The sequence below is a fragment of the Octodon degus genome, unplaced genomic scaffold (assembly GCF_000260255.1).
Source record: "Octodon degus isolate 3935 unplaced genomic scaffold, OctDeg1.0 scaffold00189, whole genome shotgun sequence".
NCBI lineage: Eukaryota > Metazoa > Chordata > Mammalia > Rodentia > Octodontidae > Octodon > Octodon degus.
The window spans coordinates 1,620,109-1,641,053 of NW_004524765.1; the positions used below are offsets into that span (position 1 = coordinate 1,620,109).

A 20,945-nucleotide genomic window follows, 5' to 3' on the forward strand; every position below is an offset into this window, starting at 1 on the left:
AGTGGGTACCTGCCCAGAGAGTTCTGCAAGAGAATTCTGGAGCAGAGTGGTGAAACACCACAAGAACCTCCCAAGAAAACAGAAGACCAGCAAGATGTCAAGTATGACCTACCAAAGATGACAGGGAAACAAAACACATGTATTGTCAGTGTACACGAAGCTTGTGTATGGTACATGCTGTTCTCATGTGTGAAAACTGTCTTAGACGTGCTAATTGAGGTAAAGATTATTTTTGTGCCTGCCCTGCTGGCCCTGCCCCGGGGGTGCACTGAGACAGCAATTGAGAAGGGACATGGTGGCGCGCACCTGTAATCCCAGTTCGTGGGGAGCTGTAAACAGGTGAATCACTATGAGTACAACCTAGTAGTAAGACCCTGAACACCCTGTAAACCTTTCCCTAAAATAAGAAAAAAAGAAAGATTATTTTTATGGTAGTTTTATTTGTATACTCATTGTAGGTCACATAGGAAATTTATCTCTGTTGTTATTTTTTAGATTTAGTAAGCAAACAGTTGACATAGAAAATGCTGATGTTTATTCTAAGCATTCATGACATATTTGATACTTTATTTACTGATACTTCATTTTCCTAGTGAGTGCATATTATATAATATTAAGAGCTTCTGACAAGAGAGCTGTCAAGCATGGCCTGCCAAACAGGTAAAGAAAGCTAAGCAAGTGTGATGTCGGTGTGAGCGAGACTGGTATGGAGCGTGCCGTTGTCCTGTGTGAGGACTGCCTTACCTGTGATGACTGAAGTAAACGTTACTTCTCTGAGGCTGGGCTGGTGACTCATGCCTGTAATCCCAGCACTCGAGGCTGAGGCAGGAGGGTCACCTTGAGTTTGACCCCAGCCTGGACTATGTAGCAAGACACCGTCACAAAGAAAGAGATTATTTCTATGGTAGAGTTTTGTTTGTATTTTCATTGTAGTTCGTAAAGAATTTATTTCTGCTGTAATTTTTTAGATCTTGGAGTCAGATAAACACTTGATGTTGAAAATGCTGATGTTCATCCTACACACTCATGACATTAAAACTATGTCTTATTGATATTTTATTTTCCTATTAAGTACACTTTGTTTAATGTAACAAAACTCAAAAGTTAAAATTAACAATCCATCAAGAAATACTCCTAAAAAATAAACATGGGCATTACACACCCCCATACCGTATCTTTCATAAAGACTGACTGATGCCTCCCATTAAAGCTGAATGGATTTCCTAACTGCGGGTCTTCCTGAAGTCTTTTTTTTTTTTTTTTTTTTAATGTATTTTAGTACAGGGTCTACAGGGTCTTACTATACAGATCAGACTGGTAGTGATCCTCCTGTTTTCAGCCTCCCATAGGCTGGGATTACAGGTGTGAGCCACCACACTCAGTCTCAGCACCCCCAGAGGTGGGGCTAGCATGGCTGGTGGGGGATCAAACCCTAATCCCTGCGCCTGGCCCATCTTCCTGAAGTCTTGACATAGTGCTTAAAACTCCAAGAAGGGGGACGGCTGTGCTCCACCACCATATCTCTCCTTCACACGCTCTTTTCCGGAGTGTTCCCTTTAGGGGCTACAGCTTCAAAGGCTTCTTCCAGATCCGCTGCCCCGGCATCCTCCGTGGCCACAAGCACTGGCCGCACCATCTGCACTTGAGCGCTAGCGTCCAGGGCGAGCGAGGCAACCTTAGCCTCTGTTCCTTGGCCTGCTTCCTTACCTGTAATCGATCTGATAAATGCACCCTCTGCGAGGTTGGTCATGGGAAACAATTCACCAGAGCACACACCATGGCCCACCAGTGGAAGCTGGGTGTTGAGGTGCACACCTGCAATCCCAGCCCTCAGGAGGCTGAGGCAGGAGGATCACCATGAGTTTGCAAACTACATAGTGAGACACTGTCTCAAAAACAGAGCAGTCAGGAATCTCATTACTCCTCTGGAATTGAAAATGCTTTCCCCAGAGACCTGCCAGGACGTAGCTCACCTCGTTCACCATCACCCACCTGGCTCCTCCAAGCAAGGGCTTTGGTGACCTGCAATCAACTGACTCACGTGAGCACACACGCCACACTGGGGCAACACTCGGAGGACACGGCAGACGTGTGGCCAGCTGTCAGCCGGCTTCCTTCAGTCCGGCTCCATCAGTTCCTCTGCAGGGTAAGTGTGGCAGTCAGCACAGAGGCCATGAAGGACACCCGAGCGCCAGGGTCTCTGTGCCTCCTGCTCCAGCATTCTTACCCTCTCTGGGTCCCAGGCCCCCCCACTAATGCAATCTAGAAGTGAAGGAGGTAAAGTTCTAGCTAACAAACACTGGCAGTAACCTTATAGAAGTCACACACAGATCTAAAAATACGTCAAGCATTACACAACAAACAAAGTCTGAAAAACATAATGCTGGCTGATCCCCGAAATCCCAGCACTCGGGAGGCTGAGGCAGGAGGATCGCCATGCATTCAAGGCCAGACTGAACTGCATAACAAAACCTTGTCTCAAGCAAACAAAATAAACAATAACAACAACAACAACAACAACAAAAAAGCTGTCCACAGACTTTCCAGGAGAGGAAGACCTAGGCACAGGCTTTAGAGCACTCTGGCTCGACTGCCTACCACGTGTCTGTCTTCCAAGCTTTGTGGTTTTCATCCCAGTGTATATAACGGGAGGTGCCTACCAGCAGCCTCAAAAGTGAACATCTGGGAATTCTGAGCCCATTACCAATGCAGGACCCAAATGCCAAAGCCCACAGGATATCCTGAGATGATCAGGTCGAAAGCTTCCAACCCTCTGGATCACCATACCTGGGTCATCTTAAAAGAAGAGTAACTTTCAGTGAATTCAGAGGAGAAACTAGACTAGCACTATTCTTGAGGTGATAATAGTTCACTTCCCTAGAAATGTACTATTGTGATCTCGGTGTAAAAAAGGCTTTACTAGAACTTAGACACAAAAGAAAAGTGGATACACCTGACAACACAATTAAAAAAAAAAAAAAAAACTTCATAGAAAAAAAGAAGAGATAAAAGCTGGGGGAAAGGCTTGTAATGGGTACCAGACACAAAAATATTTATTTACTTAGCAAATACAGAACTTGTAATCGGTAATGGAGTCAACAACTGAATAGAAAAATGGGGCAAGGACAAAACTAACTTAAGACAAGGAAATTCACTGCTCTAATTAAGTGAAAGCAGGCTGGATTTCACTCAAAATAAGGCAAAGAAAAATGAATATCCCACTGAAATTTTTCTCATCAAATTTTCTTAAACCAGGTGAAGCAGTACACACTTGTAGTTCCCAACTACTCAGGGGGCTGAGGCAGGAGAATCTCTTAAGCCAAAGATCGGAGGACTAGCCTGGGAGCCAAAGTATCTTGGTCACTTTTCTCACTGCAGATACAAAACGCCTAACCCCCAAAGTGAAAGGAGGAAAGGTTTATTTAGCTCAAATTTGGAGAGGTTCCTGTCCGTAATCAGCTGGCTCCAGGGCAGGGTGGCACGGCAGAGGGGAATCACAGAGCAGAAACAGCTCATGGCAGGCAGAAGGCAGCAAAGCAAGCAAGGGATGGATGCTCAGAGCATCTTTCTGCCCCTTTTCTCCCCTCCAAGCTACCCAGGCCGGGTAGCACTCACACCCTTAATTCTCGTATCTTGGAGCCTGGCACTGCTCCATGAATCCATCCCAGTGTCACACACTAGATTCAGCCACCTCTGTAGAAGCCCCGCTCACGACTGCAGGAGGCTGTGAGGGGACCTCCAGACACAAGCCATAACACAGGGTAAGGCCTTGTCTCAAAGAACAAAAACTTTGTTTATATTCTGAGCTACCCAGAGCATAGCAAAACAATCTCATTCATGGGAGGGTAGAAGTAGGAATGGGTGTAAACACCACGGAAGGCAATATGACAGCATTCAAGAAAATTGCGAATACTCCTACTTTTGACTCCACAGTCTCCTGCTGGGAATTTACCTAACAAACTTGTTGCATATCTACAATGACACCTGTGAACGAACAGCAACTGCAGCATTGTTTTTAATAGCAAAACTTGGAAATAATCTAAAGGCCCACCAACAAGGAGCTTAATAAACTCTACACAGTGAAGTACTCTGGTAGTATCAATAGGGTGAGGCACCCACATATACTCTGGCTCAAAACCACCAGCAAGTCACACTGTTAAAGAGGATGTGACATTCCTTCTCCGCCTTTATTAGTATACGCGTGGGATACATAATCAATGCACGCATGGTGGACAGCTGCATCCCCTACATCGCGCATGCCCATCTCTCTTACTTCTCCTCCTCTCCCGCCCTTCCTCCCAGGTCCCCTCCCACCCCACAGTCTAGCTCCCTACTTCCCAGCATCTTCTGTTTTGCTCTGTATGTGCACCTTGGGTTCCTCATGGAAGAGAAGCCAGGCCATACTTAATGCTTGGTGTTGGCTTAAAAACGACCTTCTGAAGCTCTCCAGGGTATGGAGGGTGGTGAGCAGTGAGGCTGAGAAGACTGATTTTCTCTGTAGTGATCTTTTGTACTTTCTGAATTTTGTACCAACTTGCAGCCAATTTTGACAAAAGGGGCCCTCCAAAATGAGTTTTCAAGGGGCCAGGGAGATGGATCAGTAGAATAAGCGCTTGCCTGACAAGCGCAAGGGTCTGAGTTCAAGCACCAGTTCCACCAAAATAATAATAATAACAATAATAATAATAATAAATAATGAGTTTTCACGATGTGATACACCTATATGCATGGACAACAATAATACTTATCATGTTAACAAGTGAAACAAAAACAAGTTGCAGTTGTTAAGACACAAGGGTTTTTTTTTAATTTTATGTATTTAGTACAGGGTCTACAGTGTCTCACTACACAGACTGGACTCGTAGTGATCCTCCTGCTTTCAGCCTGTCAAGTGCTGGCATTATAGGCAGGTGCACGTCACCATGCTCAGTGGCAGTGGCCATCTCGGCTTGCCCAGGGCAGGGCTGGCACAGCACACTAGGCCGGTCCCTGTGTCAGCAGATGCAGGTGCTTTAATCTGCTGAGCTAAACTATCAGGCTGGCCCTTGCAGGTCAACTTAAAGAGCTTAATCTCATTGTATTAAAAACATTTTTTGTGTGCTGATATGGATATGTTTACATATAAATAGAAAAAAGTCTAAAATAAAGCACACAAACTTACAATGCTAACTCTTGACATAGAGCAGGACTGGGGTAAGAAAAGAGAAATGTAAGAATTTGGATACCAGTTACCTTTAAAAATGTACCTCAAATTTTTTTCCTTTACTTCCTGTCCATAGTTTGTTTGTTTTTTTTTATGAATATACTCCTCACTTCCAAAACTTCTATTTGGTTCTCATTAAAATATTTGAGGTCATTTTTTTCTAGTTTCCTGCAGTGAGTTTCAAGCTTATCTTTCATTTCTGTAAACATGGACTGCACATGTTTTTTAAAAATCTGCCTGATAAATGAAATATCTGCATTCTTTCAGGCATATTTCCACTGTCTCATTTTGGCCAGTTCTCACTCATTACACTTTCTTTGTGCTTAGTTATTTTTGGCTGTGTACTGCTCATTGTCCCTGAAAATTATTTATGGGAAGGAAGGTAGTCAGGCAACTTTCAGTTAAATCTTCCAGAGGTCTCTGGCTCACCCAGGTCCCCTTCTTCCAAGCTCAGGTACGCCCTTCCACCTGGCTATGTACTGGGGTAGGCAGCCCAACCCCACGAAGCCCAAGTTACCTCCTACAAGATGGAGTCTTATAGTCCTGCTAGCTGAAGTGGGATGGAATCACACAGAAAGGAAGACCCTCAGCACCTGCCTGGGTACTCTGACATCTGAGACAAGCTTGACTTCTTGGAAACTGTGGGCATCTCACCCATCCCCAGAGAGGGGCCACAGTAGGGAAAAACGGGACAGAAAGAGCTGGCAGGTGCCACACCAGCAGCCCCAAAGATCTCTCCAATGGGCCGGCCAAATAGCTCAGTGGATTAAAGCACCTGTAAGCAGGAGAGGCACAGGGGACGGGGATTTGATCCCTGGGCCTGTTGTGCTGGCCCTATTCCGCGGTGCACTGAGATGGTAATTGAGACTGGACATGGTGGCCGTGCCTGTAATCCCAGCTCTTGGGAGGCTATAAACAGGTGGAGCACTACGAGTCCCATCTAGTAGTGAGATCCTGAACACCCTATAGACCATTCCCTAAAATACAAAAAAAAAACCAAACAAACAAACAAAAGATTTCTCCAGTGCTCCTCAGGATGCAATTCTTGTCCTCTGTCCTACAGGAGGTGAATGCTTGTGCCAGGGACCCAACACTTCTAGGCCTTCAACAGCAATTTGTATCCAAAGGAGTGGCATGCACCCATCCCTACCCCACCAAAATCCTTCCTGGGCCCACACAGCTTAGAAGAGAGCAGCAGACCCAAGCCCAAGCCCAAGCCCAAGCCCAAGCCTGGGATCACCACTGCTGCAGAGTTGGGGGCAAGTGGGCCCAGGAGAAGACTCACAAAACAAATGAGTCTAACAAAAAATAAAAATCTCAGTTTATGCTGCAAGTGGTGGTGCACACCTCCCAGTACTTGGGAGGCTTCCTGGGCTACATACATGAGATTAAGGCTCGCCTGCATTACACAGTGAGACCCTGCCTTAAAAAAAAGTTTTCAGTTTGTGAAAGGACAAAGGACAGTAATACAACATTCACTGGGCCCTTTAAAGAAGCGACAAAGCAGCCTAACAGGTCCATCCCCTAACCGCACCATCTTTCTAACACAAGCCATGGGCCAAGTGCTTCTCCACTGCCCTCACATCCCCTTCCTGTGGAACACTGTGACCGTCACACTTGATGCTAAGGGGCTGCAGGGCCCAGGCAGCTGCTCAGCTTCTTGTCTGAGGTCACCAAGCCACATGGGGACACATTCGTCACATTGAGCCCAGACAAGGCCGACGCTAATGCTGGGGCGTCTGGCAATAGCTCAGCAAGGCAGAGGGAAGGATGACAACTGCCTAAGGAAATTAACCATGCCATAGCGACGCTGGACAGCACGAGAAGTGACAAGGAAAGTGCTGGTACAAAACTTCGGGACTTTGCTTGTGGTAGGCCCTGGAACTGGCAGCGCACAGTGCTGCGGGAAACTGCCGTTACTCAAGCAAATCTATGGATGTGTGGCTACAAGACCAGCTCTCTCTGCCATGCACACACGGGCATGGGCATACACACAGGCATACCACGCTCACGCGCACACATGGCGGCAGCAGCGGCACCCGTTTTCCCAATCAGAACTGCTAGTTGACATGGTCAGAGATAGAGTGACCCAGAGGATTGCTGCCACTTGCTAGGGTCACTGTGCCAGAGCACGCTGCTCTGTAGGCAGGAACTGTGGTCTCCTTCAGATGCCCAGATAATGTCCTTTAAAAGCCATCCTGGACTTGAACATGCTTGACCCACAGCAATGCTCATATCCCAGCGGCCTGTGGAATCCAGCTAGGCTGGGACATGTAGGGCACACAGTTAGCAAGGTCTACAATGCTTTGCAGAGACTCTGGGACACTGTCTCCATAGGGAAGCTCTGCTAGGCCCAGCTGGAGACCATTTGTCACACTGTTCCCTGTGCATCACCTGAATCATCAGAGCTTACTGGAGCACACCTTTGCAGCCCGATGTGGTGGATCAGACAACAGAAGCAGAGGAAAGGAGGACCGACCTAAGGGGAAGGCTTTGAACACGGCTGGGGCATGGAAAACGGTACGGATGCTCTGGGAAATGTGGCAATTCCTTATAAAATTAAACGCGTAAGATCCAGCTGCTATATTTGCAGGCATTCATCCCAGAGAAATAAAAATGCGTCTTCACACAAAGACCTATACATGAATGTGACCGTGGCTTTAGTTCATAATGTCGAAAATAATTCAGATGTCACTCAGCAGATGAATGGGTAAGTAAACCGTGCTGCACCCACAATGCAAAAAGCTACTCAGAAGCAAGCCAGCATCTGCCCCCTCTCCCCCCGTCCCATGCCTGGCATGGTGTCCACTCCCATCGGCTGCTGCGTCTCAGGGAACAGCGGTCACACCCAGCACCCTCGCTGAAGGGGCAGGCCCAGGCCACTGCACTGGGAACCATGTGGTCCCACCAGCTCTGGTCTCAGTTGCACGGATTGGTGCAAAACAACAATCAACAAACTGGTCACCATGAGGCTGCCCAAGTGGTTGTCAGATCTGACATGAAGATTGGACACCTGCTGCAGGGACAGCACGATAACCCAAGCCCTGGGCACACTTGGGCAGCTCAGGTATAGAAAAAAATAAATCAAAAAATAAAAAAAGCTGTTGGAGAGAGGAGAAAATAGAGACATGAAGGCAGAAACAAAGGCATCATGACAGACAGAAAGAAAAGGAAGAACCAGACAGGCAAGTCCCCAGAGCGCTGGTTTTCTGCCTCTGTCCCTCCTTTAACAAGCCCTCTTACTGTTGACTCCCATGATTCTCAGTCACAGGAGAGAAGCAGAGGAAGAAAGGCAAGGAGGGGCTGGAGAAGAGCAAGAGGAAACATCTAAGGTTCCGAGGGGCCTCTGCGGACCCCGAGTGTACTTTAAGTTAGCCTCCAGATCAGCTCGCAGTGACAGGTCTACTCCAGTCCCACGCACGGCTGACCCCCAACATACCACAGCTCAGTGACTCATGACCGACAGCATTCTTCCGTGACTCAGTATTACGCCTGACGCCCCCAGCTCCACGCAGAAGGGCAACTGTCACCATCTTCCCTTTCATGGCTCACACACCTTCAGAGATGCCAGGTCCCAGAGCTGGGCTGTAAGCACTCAGCTTAGCCTGCAGAGAAGACAGGTGGTCCTGGCCACAGGAAGAACCTTCTGTGACAGACAGAGTCCAAAGCCACAGGGTCAGCACAGATGAGGCCTGCGCTAGCTTCCGGGGAGACGGGCTGCTCCCAGACTCTGCTGTCAGGCTGCAAATGTAGCTCAGGGGTAACGTGCACACTTAGCACGTAGGAACTCCTGGCGCTGATGTCCAGCACAAGAAAGAAACAGGAAGGGAGGAAGAGAGGGAGGGAAAAAGGAAAAAAGGGAAGGAGGGAAGAAGATAGGGACGGAGGGAGCGAGGGAGGGAGGAGGAGAGGAGAGGGGAGGAAGGATAGCAGGCAGGCAGGCACCATCATCATGCCAGCTCACCATACCCACGGGGTTGGCTCCATTGGTTCAGCAGACTCACTGCACCGCTGTGTGCTCTGATCTACACAGCGGGAAGCCACTATCCCGCCTCTTTCCCACTTGGCATCCAGACTTCACAAGACTGTCAAGGCCGTGTCATGTCAGTCCCACCGCACCTAGCTTGAGACTCTACCAGGGTCTTCAGGCTCAGGCTATGCTTAGAGAGTTGCTGGCCCTCAGGGCTGACAGGCAGGGGTGTCAGGGACTAGGGCAAGAAGAGCCACACCAGCTCAGGAAGCAGGACAGCAGAGAACATGTTTGACCAAGAGAAACTGAAGGGGTCCCCTTGGCTGGGGTCTGAGATGAACAAGTGAGTGTCAGCAAGAAGCAATGTCAAAGTGGAGATGGCCCAGCGAGGGGTGCCAAGGCACTGCAGCCCTGTGTGCTTGGCAAGGAAGGGAAGGCCCAAGCTTCAAGCCCGGATGGCTAGCCACCAGGCCTGGCAGCAGCAGCTATGAAGGCTGAGAATAGGAGCTGAGCATGATACCCACAAAGGCAGGGACAAAGGGGAGACACACAGTGAGCGCCATCCCCAGATGTGCTCTGTACACACTGGACAGATTCGGCACTCAACACCATCGAAGAGTACACCCAAAGGCCTGCCCTGGGGCCCCCCTCCTGAGCCTCAGCCTTCAAGATCTGGCCCAAGGCCCTCTTCCTACGAAGCTTCTCCTTTGCACCCTGATAAAAAGTAGAGATGGGATCCAGTCTCCATGCAAAGGAGCCCCCAGGTCTCCCAAGGTCTAGACACAGCCCCAGGCTGCTCTGCTGACCACGACTCTGGGACCATCGCTCACATGCATCCTCTCCCTGAGGCCCAGGCAGCAGCACCAACCCGTGGCTGCTTTGGGGAAAGGAATGCCAGTCTGGAACACAACTGGCAACCACAACCTCGTGGCAATAACAGAAGCCAGCTGACACCTTGGACGGAGGGCCAGAATTTTACAGAGGATCCTGAAAAGTTAGGTCAGACTGTAATGGAGGGGACTGAAAGGGAAAATGCCACTGTTCTGCCAACAGGGCGACTCTGCTCATTAGTGGAGGAAGAGCTTCCAGCATCGCAGGAGCACAAAGTGGCCCGCGCTGTGCCACTATTTTTAGCACTTTATGACAAATGTGCTCAGCTGTCCCTCTTCAGAATAAGCTTCAGATTTGCTCTATCGGAGCAGCCAGAAAATAGTTTCACTTGAACTTGGGGCCTTCGAGTCTGCTTTCTCTGGGCGTCAAGGCTACAGGGGGTGGGGCTGGAAAACAGGCCACCCTAAGCCCCTTGTCCCCACATCCCAAGGTGCACAGTGCACATGCAGGCCCTAGCAGGACCTGTGCCGTTAGAAGTGCATCCGTCTGGTGCCAGCGAATGGACACAGTCCTGTGTTGCTTTCATGCTGAAGTCACCAGCTTCCCCCAACCAGCCCAGAGCCCTCTTTGCTCCAAAGCTGATGTGCGAGAAGAGCGGAGAGCGCTGGACACGTCCAGTGGTCAGCAGCAGAAGTACAAAGAGCATGGAAGAAAGAAGCCCAAACTCAGTACAGTTTTGAGTACATTTGTTGAATTTAACTTAATAAAAACAAAAACAAAGAATTTTACAGGTTTTCTCTATAAGGCCAGCACTCAGTGTTCCAGGACGTGTGGGGAAAATGGACCAAAGCCCGGGCTTTCCTGGTGAGTGTGGAGCTTTTGTCCCTGGCTGCAGGTTTCTGGTCATGTCTCTGTCCTCTCACAAGCTAATGGGGAACCTGTGTGAAGAGGATCCTGCATGTGAATCGTCCAAGGTTTGTCTGGCCTTTTCTATCCTGTACCACACCCCCAAATCAGACCCAAGACTATCCCCACTGTGGTCCAATCCCTGTCCTCAGCCAAGGGATAGCACAGCCCCAGGAAAGACTGCTGGACTAAGGACTCTTGGGAAGTGGCTCCATGACACCAAGGAAAGGGGGATACTGGGAGAAGGCTTGGGCCACCTCATCCATCGCCACTCTTTTCTGCTGCAGTAAGTGTCTTGCTGGGCCTCAAGAGGGTGACCGGGGCACAGCCAACAGAGGCCCCAAGGCTGACACTGTCAGGGACTTTACGACAGGCTTCACATGCCCAGTCTTTGGAGCCACAGGGATCCCCTCAGGAAACGTGACAGGCCAAGGCTGAGGGCTGTGATAATCCTGTTCCCTGACTGCTGAGTCCAGGACCCAGGGTCTGGGGGAGCCGTGGAAAGGTCCTACAGGAGGTGTGAAGTGCTTTCAGCTATGTGATGCCTCTTCTGCTGCATGACCCTGAGAGGAAGGCACGGTCAGAGATCTCGGTGCCCACTGGGGACAAGAGGTGGCTGATCCTATCTAGGATGATCCAGAGAACCCCTCATCCCCCATGCCATGATGGGAACGTGGCCTGTGTCTTCCAAAGCTCACATTGCAGTGTAATCTCCATTGTGAGAGGAAGAGTGTGGACACGTAATCTAACGAAGGCGTCTAGAGGCGGGCCTGGGAGAGAAGTGGAGCTGAGACAAGGATGTTAGGGTGGGGAGCCGTGTTGAACTTAGTGGCTGTGTAAGAAGAGGGAGAGGGACTAGACACACCACATGTGCATGCACACGTGCCCACATACACACACTTCCTGCCACCTGCCCCATGATGACTTCTGCCACATGGGCTCCTGCACACAAGGCCATGACCAGACTCAGCACTTCAACCCTGCATGAAGACTGCGAGCCAGCATCAGCCTCTTTTCTTTATAACTTACTGACCTCTGAAATTATTTTATTAGCCACAGAAAACAGACACAGCTGTCCTGTCAAAAGCTCTTTCCAAAGCTAGGCAGAGTAGTGCCCACCTGTCATTCCAGCACTCGGGAGCCAAGGTAGAAGGATCACTGTGAGGTTAAGGCTAACCTGGGTTACATAGTGGGTTCAAGGCCATCCTGAGGTCCTTACTCAAAAAAGGAAAAAAAAAAAAAAAAAAAGAAGCTATTTCCAAAAGGCAGAGTGGGTGATCCATGAGTGTGCAGATAATCCACCTCCACCTTCGGCTGTGTGCTTGGAGTTCAGGCTTGCTGTAGCCACCCCAACAGCCAACAACAATGCCTAGGCACTCAACACTCCAGGCATGGTGCCAAGTGCTGCCACGGGTCCCGTCCTGGGGCCCAGGCTCTCTGCCACTACACTATGTGGCCTCCTTCAGTGACTTCCCACAGTCACGAGGCTGGGGTCCAGGCTCCCCAAGCCCTGCCTGGTACCCAACCTTCCTCCCACCTTCTCTCCATGACCCAACATGTGCCCCATCCTCACTCTGCTGCCTAGGAAGAAAGGAAAATGACTAAACCAGAAAGTAGTTATCAAACTAGAACAAAACCATCAACCAAAGCACAAAAAACTTTCTATGATTTAAAAAAACACACAACTGAATGCATAAAAAACAGCAATAAAGAACGATGATCAACTCAAGTCAGTGCTAATGACGTCTGAAAGCAGTGTGTCCTTCAGAAAATCCCCAACATTCCATTCCAAAGGCCTGGCCCGAGGGACGTGGGCAGTGGGTAGGTGTGGCATGGCCAGGCTTCCTCACAAACACCCCTGAGGCCACAGGATTCCGTGCTGCCCGGGTCAATTCCTGGCTGTGGAGGGTTAGGACCTCCTCCTAACCATGAGTGCCTGATGGACCACTGGCGCCTGACTCCTCCTTCACTTCCGGTCTGCTGGGCAGGAGCAGCAGACCTCTACCAAGCAGGCTGGCTGTTCCAGAGGCCATCAAGCCCTGCTGGGTCTGGAAGGGGTCCACAAATCAACCAGCCACAGTCCTCATAACTGCCGTCCCAAGGCCCCAGCACACCTGCTCGCTCCTAAGGCCTCAGGCCATGGTCCAGCAGGACCAGAAGCTGAGTGATAGCCAGGCCAACAGAACCAAGCAAGGGCCACTGGGAGGAGAATCTACCCTACAAAGGAGTCCGCTCGACGGACTCCAGTTAAGGGTGACTGCTACTGCCAGCAGCCCCCCACAAGCTGCACCTGTCACAGAGAGATGGCCGGACCTCTTCTATCCTAGGGGGACAGAAACCCAACAGAGCTTTTAACACACATCAGAGTTTCAAAACAAGTCCTACTAGGTCTATAATTTGTGCTTCTCATGTCCTGATTTAAGTTCTTAAAATCAGATTCAAACCAGACTGAACATCTTTGGATGCAGATCATTCATCCAAGCCTATCATTTCACAGACGAGCAAACTAAGGCCTGGGAAAGTGGGGGTGGGAGGAGGTGTGTGTGTAAGAGGTAGAAGCAGAGCTGCAGCCCAGGTCCCCTACGCCCAGGGACACCACACTGCAATCTACACTAAGTCCTTATGAGTAGGCCCCAGGAGCTACATGACCCAGGGCCTGCCTGTGATTCTTAGCTGAGGGAGCCTGTGACCTGCAGCTCGCCCTCGGTCCCATGTCCCAGTGGAGCTCCTCCTCTGAGCTGTGTATGAGCAGGGAGCTGCACAGAGACAGACACGTGAGGCCCCTGCTCCCGGCACAGCCCCCATAGTACCTTTGGGCATGATCTGATGCATGGCCACAGAGAGGAAGAAGATGGAGTCGCTGTAGTAGGTCCCCGAGCCAGCACTGAAGTGCTTCTGCATAGCCTTCACGACAGGAAAGAGCTTGTCCGTCAGCACAGCCACATCGTGGAAGATGACCTGTAGCAGGAGCAGGAAAACCCAGCAGTCAGCCAATCAGACCTCACCTTGGGCTGTGGACACCCAACACACACCTGCACCCAGGAAGCAGGGGCTGAACTTGGGCTCCCCAGCATGGCTGGGTGCTAATGCCGCTCCAGGCACTGTCACCTCCTAGGGGCCACTAATGGGTGTCATGGACCCACCAGATGCCCCAGCTCTATCTCCCTTGTCCAGGAGGATGAACAAGAAGAATTGACCATAGAAAATGCTAAGCACTGAGGGCAACTCGCCACGAACTCAAGCAGCATCCCTGGTGTCTTCTCTTAGACCCTCTAGAGGTGCTGGGAGAGATACAAGGAGCAACAAACTACCACCTTCCTCAAAGCCCCTGGAAGTCCAGGGGAGCCACCAGCTTGGCCGATAGGAGATGCTCTCACATATGCACTCTGATCCTCATGACAATCGTGGCCCCAGAGAGGCAGACACACTGATCTAGCCTCCAAATCCTAAGTGAGAGAGGATGCCCAGGAAGACCCTGCTGCCCAACTCACACAGCTAGCAGGGACGCAGTCAGCACATGTCCTTGGTCCCTGGATTCCTTTCGGTATAAATGTCTCCTCTCCTCAACAGTGACCAGCAAGGGAGGAGGGCAGCAACCGTGCCTAAGACAGGAGTACTGACAGGACCCTTGGTTGGTTTTCCTGTTGGACAATATCCTAAAAGAGTAGAAGGCCATTCTATATTGGCCTTGGCCTGTCTCTTGTAGGTTCTCTGGGTGGCTCCACAGGCTCCATGAGAACAGGTACTCAAACCAGAAGCTTGGATGTCTTTCCTCCTTTCTCTGCCCTCCCAGGAGATCTGCTGGTGGCTTTCCTTCCACAGCCCACTTCCCCAGGAGCACAGTGGACAGGACAAGCCCAGCAAATGCCACCTGGCAGCTCCGCCATCACGCACCAAAGTCAAGCCCCAGACCTTCAACGGCCATAAACTGAGTTGTGTGCTTCTCCCCACTTTGGGTTCTGCTTTCATCTCTATTTCTCTTATATCTCCTATTTCTCATATATCTTATTTCTCATATACTTCTCTTTAACCCGTAGTTCTTCTAGTTCACACTTGTTTTTACGCTTATTTCTTAAATTCCCAGAACACTATTAAACTTAGAAAAACTTGCATTTCATGTTGGCTATCATCATTCCTTAAAATTTTTTTCGTGCTAGCTCTTTTTCAAACCTCTAGAAAGTTTTTGCCACTTCTAAGACACCGTGGTGTTCCTTCTTCCCTTTCCTGGCTGCTGATTTTCTTTGACCTTGGCTGCTTCTTTTTCTGTGGCCTGTCCATCTGAGCTAACGAGTCCAGTCTCACCATTTCCCAACACAAATCTCCAATCATGTCTCGCCTCCTGCACCCTCTCGGCTGCCTCTCATCCCTGTGGCTTCCCTGGCAGGTTTGCCTCGCTTTCCCCAACCACCCTTGGTGCATACCTATAGTCTCTCATGGGCCTAAAACATCCAGTGGCTCCTCACTGCCCTTGCTTACAGTCCAAGTTCCCCAGCAAGGCTCAGGATCACCTGCAGCAGTGGCTCTGCCTCCCCTCCCCTGGGAACTGAACAGAAATGAAGCAGGCACCCCCACCCCTGCCCTGCAGGCCACCCTTGTGTGTCTTACGATGTCCTTGATCTTCCCACCTCCAGACCCGGTCTCCCAGCCCTCATCTGCCTGATAAACTCCTAGCCAGTCTCCTGACCTTCTCTATTCAGCCCTACTGCATCCTCCATGTCTTCCCAAGCCTGAGCATCCTGCCCCGCCTCCCCCGGTCCCCTGAACCTCTCTGCTCCCAGATCAGCCATCACTAATGAGCCAGTGTCTTGAATGGAGCCTCACGACACCTCCCAGCCAGAGCGGAAGGAGAGAAGCTGGGAGCTGACAAGAGGCTGCACAGAAGTGGTCTTTGTGTTCATCAGAAAGGGAGAGAAAGGACAGGTGTATGCCCACGTACACACAGAGCAGGGCCAACCAGAGAGGTAAAGAGGTGGCAGCAGCCAGCCTGCTCCCCAACTGGCCCCAGATCACCCCAAAGCTTCAAGGGCGGCAATTGCAACCCATCAACATTAATAGATTTCTGAGGACAAACCGTACTCAGTACATTTGTTCCAAGAACTGTACTGTGAAGCCTGCACCCATGAATATTTCATGTAATAAATCCTCCTAAAGATAAATTAATATGTTCCATGGAAAACACTCTTGCAGCAAGAAACAAATCACAGCCACTTGCCAGTGTGAAGCCAATGCCCAGTCCTCCCAAGGATGAAAGCTGGCCTGCCTACTGTGACCTGCCTGGGACAACACCCAGGTACACTCTGGAGCCCCAGCCCAAACTAGGGTCTGGTGTCTGGCTTGGGGCAGAAAGCAAGAGTGAAGACAGCAAGAGATGACAGAGGGAGAAAACAGGACCCCTTTCTCTCCTTCCTTCTCCTTTTCAAGCCCCAGCCTCAGGAGCTTCAGGAAGATTTACCAGATAAACTAGGAAGCAAAGAAGGTGGATTGGCCCCTGCAGTGAAGACCACTGGCTAATGACAGGGTCCAAAGCTCTGCTCTGTGCCAAGTAGAACATATGACTTTTTAGGGATGGATGCAGACAGAAAGTCTTATCACTATTTGCAACCTTTATTAATCTGTTGATGTGTATATATTAAAATGTAAGCATTCTATTAATTATAAAATGTTACTTCTCTCACATCTAGCCTACAAAACGATTGCTTCCTGAAAACCCTCGTGTACATCAACAATACCGCCTCTGCCACCCTGCCTCAGGCTGCGTCACCAGGGAGCCACCTTGAGCGACACAGCTCCTGACACATGCTGAGGGTACTGGTCCTGGAAGGGTCACCTCACCCAGGGCATCGCCTGCACTCATATGGGCAAGGCAGCTGGGTTTTTCATCAGCCTGTAATCACAAGCTACCTACTACACTTGCATTTATTCGCGATCTTTAAAAGGTATGTTTATAATATTTCACACCTACAGTTCTGAGGTCAGCCACTACCAAGAATAATGGCTAAACCTGTGTCCAATTTCTTTGCCTCCTTTTATTTCTAATTAGCTCTGTCAAAGGATTTTTAGAAGCATCTAAATTCAGGAGGCAATGGCTAGAATTTTTTTTTAAGGTTAGGGTGTCTCAAACAATACTTTATTGTCCAAAATAAGGTACACAATGGAGAAGGCACATGTAACATCAGGACTTTACGAAGACTCAACCCAACTGAAAAGACAGTTACCAAAAGAGGGAGGAGGAGAGGGAGAGGGAAATCTTGCCTTGTATTCTACCATGTACAGCAACTCTCAACACTTCCAACACTGGAGGCAGAGTGACCAGCCATGGCAGAGCTTGGTGCCAGGCAGGAGCAAGGTACCTCTGCCAGCCAGGCCTCAGCTCCTGGGCATACTCACTGAGGCCTAAAGCCATGACAAGCCCATCGGTGAGCAAAACTCACTTATGACTGGGTGAGCCCCACTGGGACCCACTCTCAGCTATGCACCTGGAGCCAGGAGGGCAGCGGAGAGGCCTGGTGCTCAGCACTGGAAGACACCAGGCTTTCAGGAAAGCCTGAGGCCAGCGGCAGTGCCCAGGTGGCTGGAGGCCAGGCCCATAGGAGACTGTACCAGAAGAGCTACAGGAAGGCTGGGTAACAGCAGAAAGCCCAGGGAAAGCTACCCCGACCTAAGCTGCTGGTGCATCCAGCTGAGTGTCAGGGCCATCTCCTTCGGGAACAGCAACAGGTTCTGGCTTGTCCTGAGGGGCTGCCTTAGCGCTGGAGGGAGGAGAGGACTCTGTGACATCTGCACTCTGCCAAGAAGCCACCAGCAGGAACAGAAATGCCCAACATGAGAGGCAAGCACAACTCCACAGTTATATCCTGCACTGGAGGCACTGACGATGGTAGAGTTGGGGCCGGCACAGACAGAGGCTCATTACTAGAAGCATAGTCCCGGGCTCCCTGCTGGATGCCAACCAGATGCCTGGCAAGCCAGTGGAAACACTCCTGTGCCACAGCTCATCTATAACATGGGAAAGAGGCCTGGGGTTGTAGCTCAGCGGTAGAGCACTGGCCTAGCGTGCCAAGGCCCTGGGTTCGATCTCCTGAGCCACAGAAAAAAAGGAAATAACCATGGTGACCATCTTAGGAGCTTTCTCAAGCCATGGAGCAGGCACTCGTTACAGGGCAGTGGGCAGTGTCACAATTAGAATGTGTCTTTCACACAAGGGTAACTACAAGGTCTGATCAAAAAATGCAGTGAATGATTAAATTTAAAAATGCTTTATTAGTAAAAGACTCATCGCCACGCAGTGCCTCAGATCATTCCCCCTCACTGCAAACCCATTTGCCCCATCATTCTTGCCCCTCCGCCATGGTGCTGAAGTCCTCTCCTTGAGCACCTCTACAAGGTGTGATCAGAACACAGCAAATGCTGCTGCCTGCTGTCATCTGACAGAAAGGCAGACTGGCAAAAAATGTCACACTGTGACCTCGTCCACCTCCTCGCCAGATCCTGCACTATAAGACTTCTGGCGCTGCCCCAAAGCCACAGTGATCATGAGAGTTGAGCGCCTCCAGTCAATTCAGGATACCGAGGTGACAACCACAGCACAACTAAACAGGGCTTCCAGAACCGCCTCCAAGACAGACAAGAATGGCAAGGAAAGTGTGTTTGAAACAGGTGGAATATTTCAAGAGGGATTCATGGGAATGGGTCATTCAGTGTAATATTTTTATTTAAAAAATTAGTAGATCTGAGAAAAGAATACACTCTGTTTTTACATAGTCTCAAGATGCAGCAGGCAATCACCAGAGCAGCCAGGCTCTGTGACGCTCTGTGGATGAAGGCCAGCCTGGTCCTTCCTCTGCATGCTCAGCCCGCACCCTGCTCCCACCCCTGCTAGGAGCTGCCAGGGCCTGAGGGAGGGCTCCTTTCACACCCGTCACGTGTAGCACAAAGGACCTGTCTGCAAACAGTGCTGAAGTTTCCGAGCAACCCCACTCACAGGTAGACTCAACACATCTGAATTAGAGGCTTTTGAGTGTCAGAAAAAGTCAGAGTAGGGACATCTGCCCCACAGGGGCCATAGTATTTCCCCATGCCAGAGCCCTGCTCTCATCTCCCCAGCCTGGGAGGACACCTGGAAGGACACAGTGAAGTGGGCAGGCCTTTCCTGGTGACAAGTGCTGATGCATTCCCAAAGAGGAGAAAGTGTGGGTCCTCCACTGTACCCCTGCCCTCTGTACTCTCAGGACAGATGTGGGCATAAGCAGGACTGAATGGCTTATCTGAAGGGCCTGCACCCTGAAAGGCTGGCCACCATGAACACACTGCTTAGTTGAGTAATCTTCATAACCGATTTCAACACGAGTCGGTGGAAAACGATTGTCTAGAGGAAAAAAGCTTACTTCCATATAAAAAAGAAAAACCTGTTAACAAACTGCCAGTCATTCAAGCCTGCAAAACTGCCAAATGCTACACCTCAAGGCCTTTGCACCAGCTGGCCCTTCAGTTCAGAGTACGCTCCCCAGAATCTTCCCAAGCCTGGGTCCTTCTAGCTATTCAGGCCTCTGTGCAAAGTCACCTTCTGAGATCTTCTCTCACCAAAAGAGTGGCCGCCCCCATGCCTACCAACAGCTCACACGCACACGTGCAGTACATCGCTGCCTGCTCTGGTTAATGCATTACCAGACCCAGCTTCTCCGTAAGGGTTATCACCACCTGACCCGCCAAATTCTTAAGTGTCTCCGCGCCAACTGTCATCTCTCCCCAGTTCCTCTCCAGCCTGCAGGCACCAAAGGGCGAAACCTCATCATCTCCCTCCCAGCTGCACGTCTGACTCTCAGCACAGTGGCACCCTCCTCGGAGGCGCAGCCAATGTCACCTGCTGCAGGTGGGAATGAGCAAGCAAACGGCAAAGACCCAAGGGTCCCAAGAGGAGGGGGATGGGGCAGCCTGCAGCAGGACACAGAGTGGTGGCCCTGCACGACGGCTCCCGGGAAGAGAACTGGACAGCACTTTCCTGCCTCAGGGCCCCCTCCCCCACCATGGACCAGCTCCCACCCTGAGGAGCCCCAGCCTCTTTCTTTGTCCCTTTCGTCAGAATGTCTGGCTGCTGCCTAAGGTTGAACCCGACCTGCCAGCTGTGTCAGAATAACTATATCTCATTTTTAAATTGTATGTCTACAGTGACATCAGAGATGCTTCTTGAAATGAAGTTTTTAGGACTAGAGATAAGTAGGCAGATGGCGAGACTGACAGATGGTTCAACAGGCCTCCTGATCTCTTTCTCGTCCCTAATGTGTCATAGTCACCATCCCTTCGCAGTGCTGTATGCTGACCCTACCTTGTAACCTTAACTCACTTTGAAAACAATGACCTCTGGGGCGGGGGCCTGCCCCTTAGCTCAGTTCTTTACGTGGCTGCTTCAACAAAGCAGTCAGGCTCAGGTTGCTGTGGTTCGATCCCCACAACTCAAGCCAGCCAAACCTGCCCTGAAGGCATTCGGAGAAAAAAAAAATCCTTCAGTGGATGCCACTTGAAGATATACTCCTAAGTGAAATAAACCAGACACACATGTGTAAATATCATATAGTTTCCCTAGTATAAGAACTCAAAAGAAGAAATACAAATAGAAAGGTATAATACAAGTAAAAGGAAATCAGGATCTCAAGGACTAATCAAGAGAGAGAAAGGAGAAGAGCTAGGAAACATGACAGTGACAAGCCATACAGTTATATGTAGAAAATGAGCAAGGCAATGATCCTGAGAATCTCCAGAAGATTTTTGAATCTAGCAGTTAATTGGAAAGATTCTTACACTGACTAATTATATATACTGTTACCTATGAATTAAGCAACTGCACTGCAGATGGTAATCTGTAATAGTAGTTTCATGCTTGGAATGCCTGTCATTCTGGTCTTCTGAATACGGGCTGCTTGTCATGACATGACAGTTGCTACTGTGCTGTCTCTCAGGTAGATGATTGTTCAAAAAGAAGGGGGTGGTGAATGAAGGCAAGAGATAGGAAAAGGAATATTGTGGGACTGTCTTGCTTCA

General features: G+C 49.9%; 1 protein-coding gene across 1 annotated transcript in view; it reads right to left on the bottom strand.

Moving 5' to 3' along the window:
- Xxylt1 (xyloside xylosyltransferase 1) overlaps positions 1–20,945 on the bottom strand; it is a 140,235-nt gene that overhangs the window by 100,658 nt on the left and 18,632 nt on the right. Inside the window, exon 2 of the mRNA XM_004643995.2 lies at positions 13,721–13,868. Coding sequence (XP_004644052.1) covers positions 13,721–13,868 — 148 coding nt within the window. The remainder of the gene's footprint in view (positions 1–13,720; positions 13,869–20,945) is intronic.